We start from the raw sequence: 13,506 nt of genomic DNA, 5'->3' as shown, positions 1-13,506 counted from the left end.
AAGTGATTATGGTGCTGAAGGATGTAGATTTTACTGCCAAGAATAAAATAGTCATAAGTGTTATTCTTTGTGGCAGAAAAACAGAAACAACCGGAGATGCTCCAAAGTGAGAAGTGGAATCATATTAATGCCACACAAAGAGAATATATTATATGGCTATTAAAATAGAATTGGAAGTGTATGGATTTTGTCAACACAATAGGTAGGAATGTGAACAGCACACACTGTGTGGTACAAAACTTGATTAAAACCGTGTTTTAAAAGTGTGTGCTAACGAGGAACAAACTCATTTAGCAAAAACTTTATTTCAATTTAATTTTTCCTTTTAAGTATATTAGCAATGTATATATGAAATGCCTTTCTTAGGGTAAAAATGTTAAGTCCTTTAAGATTGGCATATAGCATAAGTGTAATCTATTATATTCTTTAAGCACTTTTCGGGGAAAAAAAAAAAAGATATTTTGCTCCCCAAATTTAAAGAAAATAGTATGATAAAAGTTTAGTTTGGTATAGTGAAAGCCAGCTGGGCAAAAAGGACATTTGAAGAGTGAGAAGGTCTGATAGTTTTCCTATAATCACATCTGCTTAGGACTGCAGGAAGTGAAGGAGTCCAATGAATTATATATATGATTTAAATTTGAAAGTGGCTTAGGATAGAAAGAGCCTAGGCTTTGGAGTCAGCTCTATATATCAGTGTTTTTATGCTGGCTTTGCCATTTACTAGCTGTGTAAACTTAGGAAATGTACTTTTCTGTGTCTGCAAAGGGGGCTGAAACATCTCACAAGGCTTTTGGGACAATTAAATGAGATAAAGTATGTAAAGTATTCTCTCTATAATAATCATTTAACTATCTGGTGGTCTTTCTCTCTCTTTTTTAGGAGGCACCTGGGATTGAACCCAGGACCTTGTATATGGGAAGCAAGCATTCAACCACTGAGCTATACCTGTTCCCCAGTTTCTCTTATTTTTTAGGAGGTACCAGGGATTGAATCTGGACCTTATACATGCAAAGCAGGTGCTCAACCACTGAGCTATATCCACTCTGCCCTGGTAGTCTCTTTCTTGCTGCTTTTCCACAAGACATTAACCTTTTGATCAACTCTATTATTTTACTATTTATAACTATTAACACCTTATGTCTACATTGAAATTTTTACCTTCAAAGATCAAATGTCCATATATTCAATGTTCATACTATTACTCAACGTTCATGTAGGTTGGCTAGCTTCAGGCTTGGAAACAGAGGTGACATTAACACTATATTACAGATGGGAATTTGGAAACTTATAAAAGATTAAATGACTTTTTCAATATCACAGACTAAGTCAGGACAGTGCTGAAACACATGAAATACATCATATTCAGCACATCAATCAGATGCAATATACATTTTCTTGATTTAGGTTAACAATATAATATACATATAGTGTCATTTGCCAATAAATAGTGCCGCAGAGGTCAGATTCACTGAATTTTCAGTTTGCAATAGAGAGAAAATGTGAACCTCCACAATATAAAAATAAATAGAAACAGAGCAAGGTGCATGTTAGAATAACGGCTAAGATTAGGAACTTGGCCTCCATTCCAGGTGGGTTTTTTTTTTCTAAAGCAAATTATAATAAGATATAGTTTGAAAATCAGATAGGTTTTTATAATTTAGTAGTAACTTTGGTTACTACAGGGAAAAGATAGCTGAGACTGGACTATAAATATTAAAAATGTGATTTTTAATAATATAAGTACAAAATTTTATTCCTTTATACAATTGTAATGGGATTTGGATCAAACCACTAGAATTTATTTAAAAAACAAAATAAAACAATGATATAAAAACTGCAAGGAGGTCTGAATCCAAAGTTTTCCTCTAATAGTACCAAATACCACAAGGTACAGATTATTATACAAATGTGTACAAATTTTAAATACAAATACAATAGGGTTGCCTTTCAAAAGAAAACAAATGAACAAAAAGCAGGTCCTCATCAGGATTTCATTAATGTTATAAATGACAATGCTAAGATTGACTTCTTCCTGTACCAATCCACATCTTCAAGGCCCCGCCATGATACCCTGTGTCAAACGGGAAACTTCCATAGGTACAGGTGAAGGGTGGTATGAGGGCCTACCTCTTATTTCTGCTTTTCTTGGTTTTTGGTTTCCAAACTTTCTGATTAAATCTCAAAATTGCTCTGAGCCAAGAAGTCCATTCAGCAGCCAGAATACCTTTAAAAAACACAGCCCTGTAACACCAGTAGTTGGGATAAAGGGAAAAAATTAAATAGGTTGCAGGCTGGCTATACTGCCCCCAAGGATTGACTCAAAGCTGTAGTGCTCTGTCTAGGTCAGGGGGAGAAAGTACAGTTTCCTCAGCTGGGTGTGGGCAGGTAATTGCATACCAAATTTAAAAACAACCCTGAAGCGCTCAACTGTCTTCTCTCCAAATGGGGAGCAAAAGTCTGGTTCTTTGGAAATAAAGGAGGCTGGGAATAACAGTCCTTTCTATTTTACTTTCTTGACATTATTGAAGGCCATGAAGTTCTTTATAAAGAATTAGAATCCCAACATAATGATTCCTTTTTGAGGCAGAATGCTTTCAAATGTGGAAATCTGGAGTTTTCACAGCAGACCAAAGGAAGGAAGGAGCAAATGATAAGTCTGTATCTTCCACATGCTGTTGCTGGTGGAGGCTTTTGTTATTAAATTATATATACAGAAATTTACAGGATAAATTAAAAATCTAAAAGATTTTAAAGAGTTAAATACACATAATTAAAACACACATCCACACGCGCACATAAATTAACCTGCATGAGAATCGAGTACTTGTTTTGCAATTCACTTATGTGTGGAATGCACACTGTGCATCTCCTACCAGTGGAACCAGTAAGATGAACCCAAGAATCATGCTAGGAAAAGTTTATCTTCCACAATCACCAAGCAACTAAGCAGCAGAACCTGTGAGGACGAGGTGGTTAACTGAGTGCTGCTAATGAAAAATACCAGCTTTTAGTTTTACAGACTAACATATTCTGGGTCAGCTCAGAATATATGCAGCTCAACTGGTGACAATGACAGTTTTACTTTCTCCAAGGTATTTTAAGCTGCCAGGACTCATAACTCCTTGGCTTCTACTGAGTCTGCCAATGGTACCAATGATTACAATAAATTTTGAGACATGGACACCTGTATAACAGGAATTGGAATGAACCCTTTACTCAGGTAGGTCCCCTAAGCCATCTCAGTAACCACAAGATGGGAACGGTTTGGTTTTATCAGCCCCTGCCTAGGTCACTTTAAATGGAAAGGCTTTGTACTTTCAGTCAACTGGTATCTTCCCCTTTTTTTACTATTACATTTTGGACTGTAAGACAGGTAAGGCAAATGGTCAGTGATGGGTCTGGAGGTACAACTAAGCTTGGAAAAAAATCACATTTTAGCTGTCCTAAAGAGATGCACTTGGCACCCAGAACAAGCCCCCAGCCCACAAATTACATTGATTTTTAAGGCAGATTTATCCACCACAAGAGAAAAAAGAACCCCAAACCCATATTCAAGCCAAGATTTTCTCTTGGCTAAACCTTTGCCATTTCATAAAATTATTAAAAGCAAAGTAATTACAATCCTATGTATATTTTGTACATTATGTATATATGTGTGAGTATATATATATATATAAAAATGTAAAACCTACACCCAGAGGCCAGCGAAGGGATTTGGAACAGTCACATATACACAGACCAGCAATAGATAGGATAAGGTTTGTCCCAGGATTTTGTGCTGTCAGAGTCCAGGCATGATGTAAGCAATGTTGTCTAGCGTGTTTGACTGCAAAACAAGGAAAAAAGGTTCAATTGAAGAGTGCTTTACACCTTGGTTCCCTGGGAAATATTTCTTTTTTCAGAGGAGAGAAATGATGAAGAAGAACTAGAGTCAGAGGAAACTGTGAGAATAAAGATCACAGGCATCGCTTTGTCTATTATACTAGGAACTAATCTGTTGACTTCTCCCATTAATCTTCACAAAAAAGGAAGGAAACTCCAGCATTTCCTTTGGGTGTAGAAAGGCAAATAGAGCAAATAGGAAACAGGAGTTGCTGTAATTCAAAGGCTAGCATGCTTCTGCTTCTCTTCAAAGTACTATTTTAGGAAATGGCATGTTTTCCAGTTTCACTAAAAGCACAGCACATATTTTTAACAATATAGTATGTTCCAGGGGCTAACATATGAAGGGAATACTATAAGCTTAATGAGCTGCTGGCTGACAGTGCTCATTAAGCCAGGACTTTTCTGGCACCCAAGGGGCCTGGCCCATAAATCCAAGGAAAACAAGGCAAACTCACCAAGACCTGTTTGGGACAGCCATTCAATTCAGGTAGTTGTGTGGTCAGACATGCCAAGGGGCCAAGAGCACAGATAATGGAATCCAGAAGTACTGACAAACTGCCAGATACAGCCACCATTCCCTAAAAAGAGAAGCACTGAAGGAGGGGAGGCAGGAACTTGAAGCACACTCCTGCTGTGCCCTCCCATGTTCTAGATGCTCTCCCTACACGGTTCTTTAAATCCCAGGCAGTTTGAATCACATGACATAACACTTGCAGTGGAAATGGAAGGCATCGGTTTTGATAACTCCAAGTAGCTTCACCCATCTTACGCCCCATGTGACACTGGGGAAGTCACTTAACCCCTCTCCTTAGAAGGAATAGTAAAAAATGTCTTACCCTAAGAGCTGTTGGGAAGATACATGGAGATCATATATGCAAAAGTATTTTTCTTGTAAACTCCACAAATATACCTCAAATATTTTTACTATGAGAATTCTACAGCCCTAAATACATACAACAAATATATGTATACTTCTCTACCTGTGTGGCTTTTGATTGTTGAGGATACTACTTTTCTGGGTTGGCTTTATCACTCTCAAAAAGAAGTAGATTTGATTCATTTCAAATTTTAATATCTTGCACAGTTCCATATTGTCTGTGTCTCTGTGATTCAAAGCAATAACAAAAGTGCTTCCGGCAAAGAGCACTGTCTAGGTCTTGTACAATTTGCTTCAACAAGTACCGCGGTGAGATATGTCATCTTGGGTGGGAGCATGGCAGTGCCTTCCAGTGAATGTACTCTGGTCTCAAAACTGCCAGAGTCTAGATCCTGGCTCCACCAATTCTTGCTTTTGTACCTGGGCCAGCTGCTTACTATGCTATGCCTGTGAGTACTAATGGTATCTGTATTACAGAGGGGATTAAGTGAGATAACTGATAGAAAGTTCTTGAGATGGCTCCTGGTACATGGTAAGTGCTCAAAAAGTTATCAGCCATTATTACCATTATCACCAAAATCTTCATCTCCAAAACTACATTTCTGGCTGCCTGTTGGGTCTCCTCTCTTGGATATTTCTCACTCTCGACCCCTCCTCCTAGCATCCATTTCTCTGCTAAAGTCACCACTATTCACACAATTACCTAGTCTCAAGGCATTAGCCATTGTTGCCTCTTCCTTTCCCTCATCTTCACTGTCCAATCTTTCTCCAAAGGCAGGATAGCAAGGGATAAGAGAAAACCAAATGAGAGTGTGGATCACACCCTCCCTACTCAGAAAATTCCTGCAGTTTGTAAACAGCAATTCAGAAATGCTTCATAGAATGTCCATGAAGAGCCTCTATAATTTGGGTTCTCACCTTAATTTTCAACTCTCCTCCACCTTATGCATTTTATGTTTCAGTTCAGTAAAATCCTTTTTCAAATAAAATCCTATTTGGAACCCCAAGTTATAAAACAGCTAGAAGATCTGGTTAAAGTCAGGGTGGGGTCCAGAGTCCCACTGGGCCTCCTTTCATCCCACTGCAGAAGACACTGAGGTTGAGAAACATAGATGAACTATTTCCTTAGCCTGGAATGTCTCTTTCCACCATCTCCATGGACCAAAATCCTACTTTCTCTTCAAGGTCCAGTTTGAATTCCATCCCTGCTCTTCACAAAACCCTTCCTGATTCCTCCTACCTCTTTTTGTTCTCTGACAGTACTTTAACCACCTAAGAGAGCACAGTACAAGAGGATGAGACCAGGGCTAGTTGTGAGGCAGCGGGACTCAATTTCCAACTCTGTCACTGCTAGCTGTGTAAACTTGGAATAGTTACTTAATTTTACTGGGCTTGAGGTATTCAATCTTTAAATGAGTGATCTGTATAAACTGAGGGGTACCTAGGTGAACATTAATTATCTTGATTATATATCCATTATATGCCCATTTTATATATATAAGAAAAAAAGTTTCCCTAGAATATCACTCTTTTATTGCCAAGGATGTCACTGTGAAAGCATGGACAGATCTATTTAAATAAAAATGTAAAACAGTATAAATGGTACATGGAAATTGCAAAACTGGGAGGGTATATGCAGATGATTAAAGTCTGGGAAAATGTGGAGAGGGGAATGGAGAATGACTGTGAATGGGTAGAGAGTTCTTTTTGGGGTGGTGAAAATGTTCTGGATTAGGCGGTGGTGATGAGCTATAATTCTAAATATACTAAAATACATTAAAGTCTATATATTAAAAGGGTGAACTTTATAGTATATGAATTATAGTTCAATAAGGATGTTATTAAAAAAGCAGACCTGGGAAACGGACTTTGGTCCAGTGGTTAGGGCGTCCATCTACCACATGGGAGGTCCGCGGTTCAAACCCCGGGCCTCCTTGACCCATGTGGAGCTGGCCATGCGCAGTGCTGATGCGCGCAAGGAGTGCCGTGCCACGCAAGGGTGTCCCCCGCATGGGGGAGCCCCACGCGCAAGGAGTGCGCCCGTGAGGAAAGCCGCCCAGCGTGAAAAGAAAGTGCAGCCTGCCCAGGAATGGCGCCGCCCACACTTCCCGTGCCGCTGACGACAACAGAAGCGGACAAAAAAACAAGACGCAGCAAATAGACACCAAGAACAGACAACCAGGGGAGGGGGGGAAATTAAATAAATAAATAAATCTTTAAAAAAAAAAGAAAAGAAAAAAAAAAAAAGCAGACCGAAGAACCTATGAAGTTCTTTCTACATGTATATCTCTCATAACAACTACTCACAGAAGCTAGCTTGTTTTAGTTTTTATATATACTTTGCTATTCAGATTTTCTACTTCCCTAAGTTCCTGGAACTCAACAAATACTTGCCAAATTAAATGGAAACATCAAAGAAAATCTTTAAATAAATTATTTTTACTTCTAACTTCTTAAGAATTTTAAGAATGAGTGGGTGTAGCTCAGTTAGTTGAGTGCCTGCTTCCCATGTATAAGGTCCTGGTGCCTCAAAAAAAAAAAAAAAAACCATTCAGATATTTGAGCCTACATGAAACATGAAACATGAAAATGCTCTATAATACTTGTTGAATTTTTAGAAACTAGCAAAATAACTTAGATAGACCTGCATTGTGGCCTCTGGTATTTTATTTGTTGAATAATAATTCGACTTCCATGTAGAAGCAAGTGAATAGTATATTCCTACATTGATTTCTTACCTTAAAAACAACTTCAGTAAAGAAATAAGAAAATAAAAAGGGAGAGGGAATGCCTTCAGTAGCTTGAACTGATTTCTTTACTGAAATGTCCTATTAAAACCCATTGGAAAGCTGAAATACTCTACTACTGAGGTGGCCAAGGGGACAATATGGTTAGAAAATGAATATGGCAATAAAAATGGACATGACTGCTTTGCAGGTAAATGGTTTTGAAACTAAGGCTACAAGGCAATGATTTCCCTAGGGCACATCGCACAGCATAATTCAAGTGCACAGTGATGAAGAGCTTGAGAACTTCAACTTCCCTATTTGCTATCTATTTTTAAAGAAATAGAGGAACTCTTAACCTACTATTCAATCTAATATGCCTATTCAAAATCTTGCTGGAAAGGCACAAAAAATTCAAATTTTCTTAGAAGTTCAAGGGACCAAAACCGCCATGGGATTTCTACTCATCTTTTCCACTGCATTTAAAAAAAATGAAAACAAGTTATAAGGTACTCTGACTTCTTTTGGTGTTGCTGTTTCAACAAAATGGTTAACAGTATAAACTTTGACAGCCAATAGGTAGATCCTAAATCTCCAGATGTTTCTATCACCATTATGTTCCTTTTATCATTGTATCCTGAGCACCTGGCATAATCTAGTATCAAGTGGTAGCTCAGTGAATGCATGGGGAATGAGCGACCAAATCCGAATCATGTAAGAAACGAGAGTCCTGCTGCTGACAGCTGTGCTCACCTCTGTCTCCTGCAGGCGGTGTCCAATGAGGCTCAGGGACTCTCCCAGCAGCTGAAGATGAGCAGCAACATCAATGGGCTCCGTCTCAGGGGCTTTGGCTGGCGAGGTTGGTAACAGCATGGTAGTGGGTGGCGACTTCTTTTGAGGTGACAGGACTCCTGTGGAAGAAGCTGAGAACACAAGGATGAAACAGAGGGATCAAACCTGTGGGGACCTTCAACACCACAGAAACGTTCTTCCCGATTTTCCTTTGATGGACTACAGTAGGCATTACCAAAACTATGGCCAGCAGGCCAAATCTGGCCCATAACCTGTTTTTGTATGGCCTGTTTACTAAGAATGGTTTTATAATTTTAAAGGGTTATTTAAAAAAAAACAAAGAAGAATATGTGACATTCACTGCCATGGCAGATGGCCCTTCTTTGGAGCTGGTGTTTCTGCGTGATGGAATTGGACTCAGAGGGGATCTCTTTTCACAAGACTTGCATGCTACTTTAATGGAATTGTAGTTGGTGCTGGGGTTTTAGATATATTTAGGGGATTTGAATCTCTGGACTGATAATATGACACCCAGGCCCAGAGCCTCAATAGACTTCAGCTCCTACACTTTGATTTATTGGACTTACCCCACTCAGCTAACATCGAGTTGAAGAAGGTCAACCACCACACCATGAAGCCTAGAGTGTCTACAACTGAAAGCAGGAGGAGTGCATCCAGTATCCATGTGGAATCTAAGCCCCCACTTGACATAGATGTGCAATGGACACAACCAATCCAATGTCCACAGAGAAAATGTGGAATGGGTGTGGGAAGGGTAGCCATGGTGGCTGCTGGGTTTGGGGAATGGGAGGAAGAGATGAGATGTGGAGGCGTTTTCGGGACGAGGAGATGTCCTGGGTGGTGCTTCACGGACAATTACGGGACAGTGTAGATCCCCCCAGGGCCCACTGGATGGAACGTGGGAGAGTGTGGGCTATGATGTGGACCATTGACTAGGGGTGCAGTGATGCTCAGAGATGTACTTACCAGGTGCAATGGATGTGTCACGATGATGGGAGAGAGTGTTGCTGTGGGGGGGAGTGGGGGGTGGGGGCGGTGGGGTTGAATGGGACCTCATATTTTTTGAATGTAATTTTTAAAAATAAATAATTAAAAAAAAAAAGAAAAAGAATATGTGACAGAAACTGCTTATGGTATGCAGAGCCTAAAATATTTACTATCTGTTCTTTTTCAGAAAAAGTTTGCTGACTTCTGATGTACATTTTCTAAATTTGAACATTTTTTTTCCCTTCACCTGCAGTACTTAGTAATACCTGGGTATCAAGATCTGCTTTTAATAAAAATTGCTCTCCCAATTTCCTATTAAGGAATCAAAATTCACAGTGCTCTAGAGAAAAGACCAGGAAGAGGACGTGGCTACTACCTTTTACTTTCACGGAGCCTTCTGAGCTGGATGCTTTTCTTTTCACAGTTGTAGCTTCTGCTTTGTTCTGCTTGTGTTGCAGATACTGAGCTTTCTGCTTCCAAATCTATAGTCGGAACAGGGCAAAATAAATTAAAAAGTACAAACAAGTAAAAGGGAAAGAAGTCAGTCATGGAAGAACAGAAAGAAGAAATGAAAGGGAACAGTAGAGGGCAGGCAGAGAGAAGGCTAACGCTAATAAGCTAAGGGTTGCTGACTGGGCTTCAGACAGTCATTCAGGCACATCCTAGCTAAGGCCCACGAACATTCCTCAATGCTGATGGTCTCATCTCAGTACTGATTTTTGGATCACCTTGGGAATGAAATGTAATACCATGGAATAAACATCTGGCTCAGTATAATGTCCATGTGGTTTAAATATTTCCTCTAACCTGCTGGACACGAACCTGATGACATGGAAAACAGAAACTAAAGATAAGCTCTCTGGGTGAAATACAGGATGATGACCTAGAACCTGGTTACCTAGTAAACTCATTCCCATGTTTCTACTGCTTGTAGTGACTATTAATAGGATGACTTCCCTCAGTTTTTAGATCATAGCTGACGAGTAGGTATCTGCAGTAGAGAACTCTGACTTTAGATTCTTTTAACATTTTAATCACTGCCCAAGTTAGGTTATCTTTGGTTCAAATGTCAGGTTGGAAAAAAAATTGACAAGGTTAGAAAAGACAGCCTTCCTGCTCCTAAATCCTCACCTTTGGCGCCAACACAGTTAGTGCCCTCTGCTCAACTACTTTCCATTATGTGCTACTTTTTTCCTTATTTTCAGTGTTATCTGGCTGGATGGTCTTTAGGAGAATTGCACATTTTGGAAGGCATAAAGCAACGAAAAAATGTCCATAAGAAAGTTTGTACTTACCAGTTTGTCCTTTTCTGGCAATTGCTTCCACACCTCAGCCAATTTCTTACTAAGTTCCCCAAAATCTGGCATAAAAGAGTAAAAAACAGTAAAGGGTTAACTATTAACAAAACATAAAATCAATGAGAACAAACACTAGAAAAAGGTTTTTGAAGATAAGATTTAAATACTGCAAAAGATTCTGTCAGAAAAACCACACCAAACCTCATTACTTTACTTCTGATTCCTTTCTATATTAAAAGGCTGTTTTAGCACTCATGAGACACGCTCAAATTCTCACATTTCTACTTCCTAGGGCTCTTTCTGATGTGATCCTATAGTATAGAACTTATCAGCTTAGGTTAAAGAAAATGTTTTGGAGAATTTAATGAAAGTAAAGATGTTAGGCTTTACCAAATTTCTGAGAGGTTAGAACCAAAGAAGAATTTCCTTATGCCAGCTCAGAAGCAATCTTCTAGATGTATAAGAATATTACCTCTCTTCCATTTGTGGAATGATTTTATGCTTTACAAGCAAAGTAATACCTTTTATGGCATTTCATGTATGCCTCACATCAACCTTGTGGAGTAGTACGTCAGGCAGCTGTTTTACTCATTAGGCAAATGAGATTTATAGAGGTTAAGTGACTTGTCCAAGATCTGTGGTGTAGTGTTTTTTTCACCTCATTAGCTTCTAATATAAAGACAAATTCGAACATTATAATAAAAGTCATGTAACCCCACAACCAAGGGTAGTTTAAGAAAAAGATCAACTGCAGCCTCTTGGAAATGAACACCCACAAATATTCTCATATGTAGGTATTTATACACAACAGCATATTTATATGCACATATGTATTGTGCTTTGTAAAATTTGACGATCTTTCCCATCACCTCAATTTAAGAAATACAAATAGAAAGCTTATCTCTTCTTAAAAATTTTTAAAATTTATTTTCTTTTTATTTAAAGTTTATCTCTTTTATGGATGGAGTAACTAAAGCAAACTAAGGCAAAAATGTAAAGTGATTTGCAGAATTGAGGAAAGAAAAAAGATTTGTGTTCTTCTAATACTATGGGAAAAAGTCTGTTCCCGACTAATTTTACAGCACTGCCCTCAGATAAAAAATGGAAGTAAAAAAAGCTAAAGATCAGAAATACTCTTACCTATGCCTGGATGGTCGGCCACAATGGTTACGCGATACTCTTTACAGAACACCTGGTACGCTGACATGTTCTTCTTTTTTGGCTAGTGCCACACAGAAATGAGAAGAGGGTAACACTTATTTAGAACAAGTTTAGCAACCCTGAATCTATAAAAACATAAAGAGGATCCCTATAATTTTTAATCAAGGGGAAGAATTTCAAACCACTAAATGGCTTTAATCCATGTTATTAATCAGTCTGAGACGAATCATTCTGAGGTTAGAAGTTAGAAACCCCTAAATAATTTTTAGATTTTTTTCAGTTTGTTGCAGCCACATAATTATCAAGTGATGATTTACATGTTTGTAAACCCTTTATTTTTCCTACATACAACCCCACGCTACACATTTCTTTTAGACCTAAATGCTAAGGAAATCTTTGCCTCTTTCGGAGTTGCTTTTTCTCATCTTTGAAGATAAGAACCACATTACTGGTATTTTCCTTTAAACTTTACTACCAGAAAGCCAAGGGCTAAATCTAAGTTCTTTTTGTTCTCTCCGTTTTGACTTTTAATCTTATAATTTCTCTGACTCTGCTTTTATTGTCACACTCAAGTTCACCATTATTTTATTATTCACATTCTTGTATCAAGGTGGGATAAGACAATTCTTGGATAGCTGATGTAAGATGAACCTCTTCCATTTCAATAATTTCCTTTGTGCTATATGAACTGGTTTGTTCTCCACTGAATTAGGGCAACTCCAAAAGCAAAGTATGGTTTTTGAGAAAAAAAATGAAATACACTTTTTTATACCAGTTCAACAAGGACTATATAAAACAGAAAACTATATTACTATATATTCCATTTTATAACTATCCATAGACTGAGGGAAAAAGTCAAGTGTTCTACCTGGAAAAGGGCATTCTGTCCAAATCTCTCATTTTGCAGGTGAGAAAAAGGGAACTCAGAAAACCAGTGACTTGCCTAAGGTCCCCAAACTAAGCTAGTTTTAACACCAGAAAAGACAGCAACCCACCTAGCCCGACTTCCAGGGCTATACCCTATGCTATGCTTACATAGGGCCAAAGAAAGAAAGAATGTTGCTTCCTTACAGAAAAATTACTTAAATGGAAAGGATTATCATTTTCTAATCTATATCTGAAAAACTAAGATGTTTTCAGGATGGCTTTCCTTTATTAAAAGATCATCTGTAAAAAAAAACAAAAACCAAAAAACAGAAAAAAAGATTATCTTTAAGTGTCAAAACATGTTCTTTTTGATCTTGCGGTTAATTATAATGACACAAATGGTGCTTTAAAAGTTACGGGGAACTTCTGTTTGCCTTAAGAGTCAGATTTTATGACCAACCAACCAAACAAACAAACAAAATACCAGCCAGGGGGAGCGGATGAAACTCAGTGGTTGAGTGCCTGCTTCCCATGTACGAGGTCCTGGGTTCATCCCCAGTACCGCCTAAAAAAACCCACACACAACACACACAAAAAAAGTCTGGTCTCATTGCTTCAGAGTTGCATCTTGTTTAACAAAAAAGCATGATCACACACTTTATTCAACTGACTAGTTCTTAAAATCTTTTAGTTGTCTCCATAAAATAATTACTCTCAAAGGACAATGACTTCCTGAGACTGATGACAACAAAAGACTTTTATGATGGCTTGGACTGAAATTCCAAAAGGATTCCTGAAACTATTTTCAGGAATAGAAACATTCCTAGAAGACCTTCCAAGGTAACTGCTTTGAATGAGGTAGCATTAATTTGGACATAAAAACTGTGTTATG

General features: G+C 38.2%; 1 protein-coding gene across 4 annotated transcripts in view; it reads right to left on the bottom strand.

Moving 5' to 3' along the window:
* Nucleotides 1-1,711: 1,711 nt before the first annotated feature.
* The window catches only part of HMGXB4 (HMG-box containing 4), a 32,897-nt gene continuing 21,102 nt past the window's right edge, over nucleotides 1,712-13,506 (bottom strand). For all 4 annotated transcript variants that reach the window (XM_023584449.3, XM_071219045.1, XM_004477766.4 and 1 more), the window contains 6 exons: nucleotides 11,727-11,808; nucleotides 10,584-10,648; nucleotides 9,665-9,770; nucleotides 8,242-8,411; nucleotides 4,341-4,463; nucleotides 1,712-3,826 (listed from right to left, as the gene is read on the bottom strand). In XM_023584449.3, the coding sequence (XP_023440217.1) occupies nucleotides 3,782-3,826; nucleotides 4,341-4,463; nucleotides 8,242-8,411; nucleotides 9,665-9,770; nucleotides 10,584-10,648; nucleotides 11,727-11,808 (591 nt within the window). In that variant the 3' untranslated portion in view covers nucleotides 1,712-3,781. The remainder of the gene's footprint in view (nucleotides 3,827-4,340; nucleotides 4,464-8,241; nucleotides 8,412-9,664; nucleotides 9,771-10,583; nucleotides 10,649-11,726; nucleotides 11,809-13,506) is intronic.

This window comes from Dasypus novemcinctus, chromosome 12, assembly GCF_030445035.2.
Source record: "Dasypus novemcinctus isolate mDasNov1 chromosome 12, mDasNov1.1.hap2, whole genome shotgun sequence".
In the NCBI taxonomy this organism is placed as follows: Eukaryota; Metazoa; Chordata; class Mammalia; order Cingulata; family Dasypodidae; genus Dasypus; species Dasypus novemcinctus.
The sequence above is the reverse complement of the archived record's forward strand: the minus strand, read 5'-3'. Positions and strand labels throughout refer to the sequence as shown.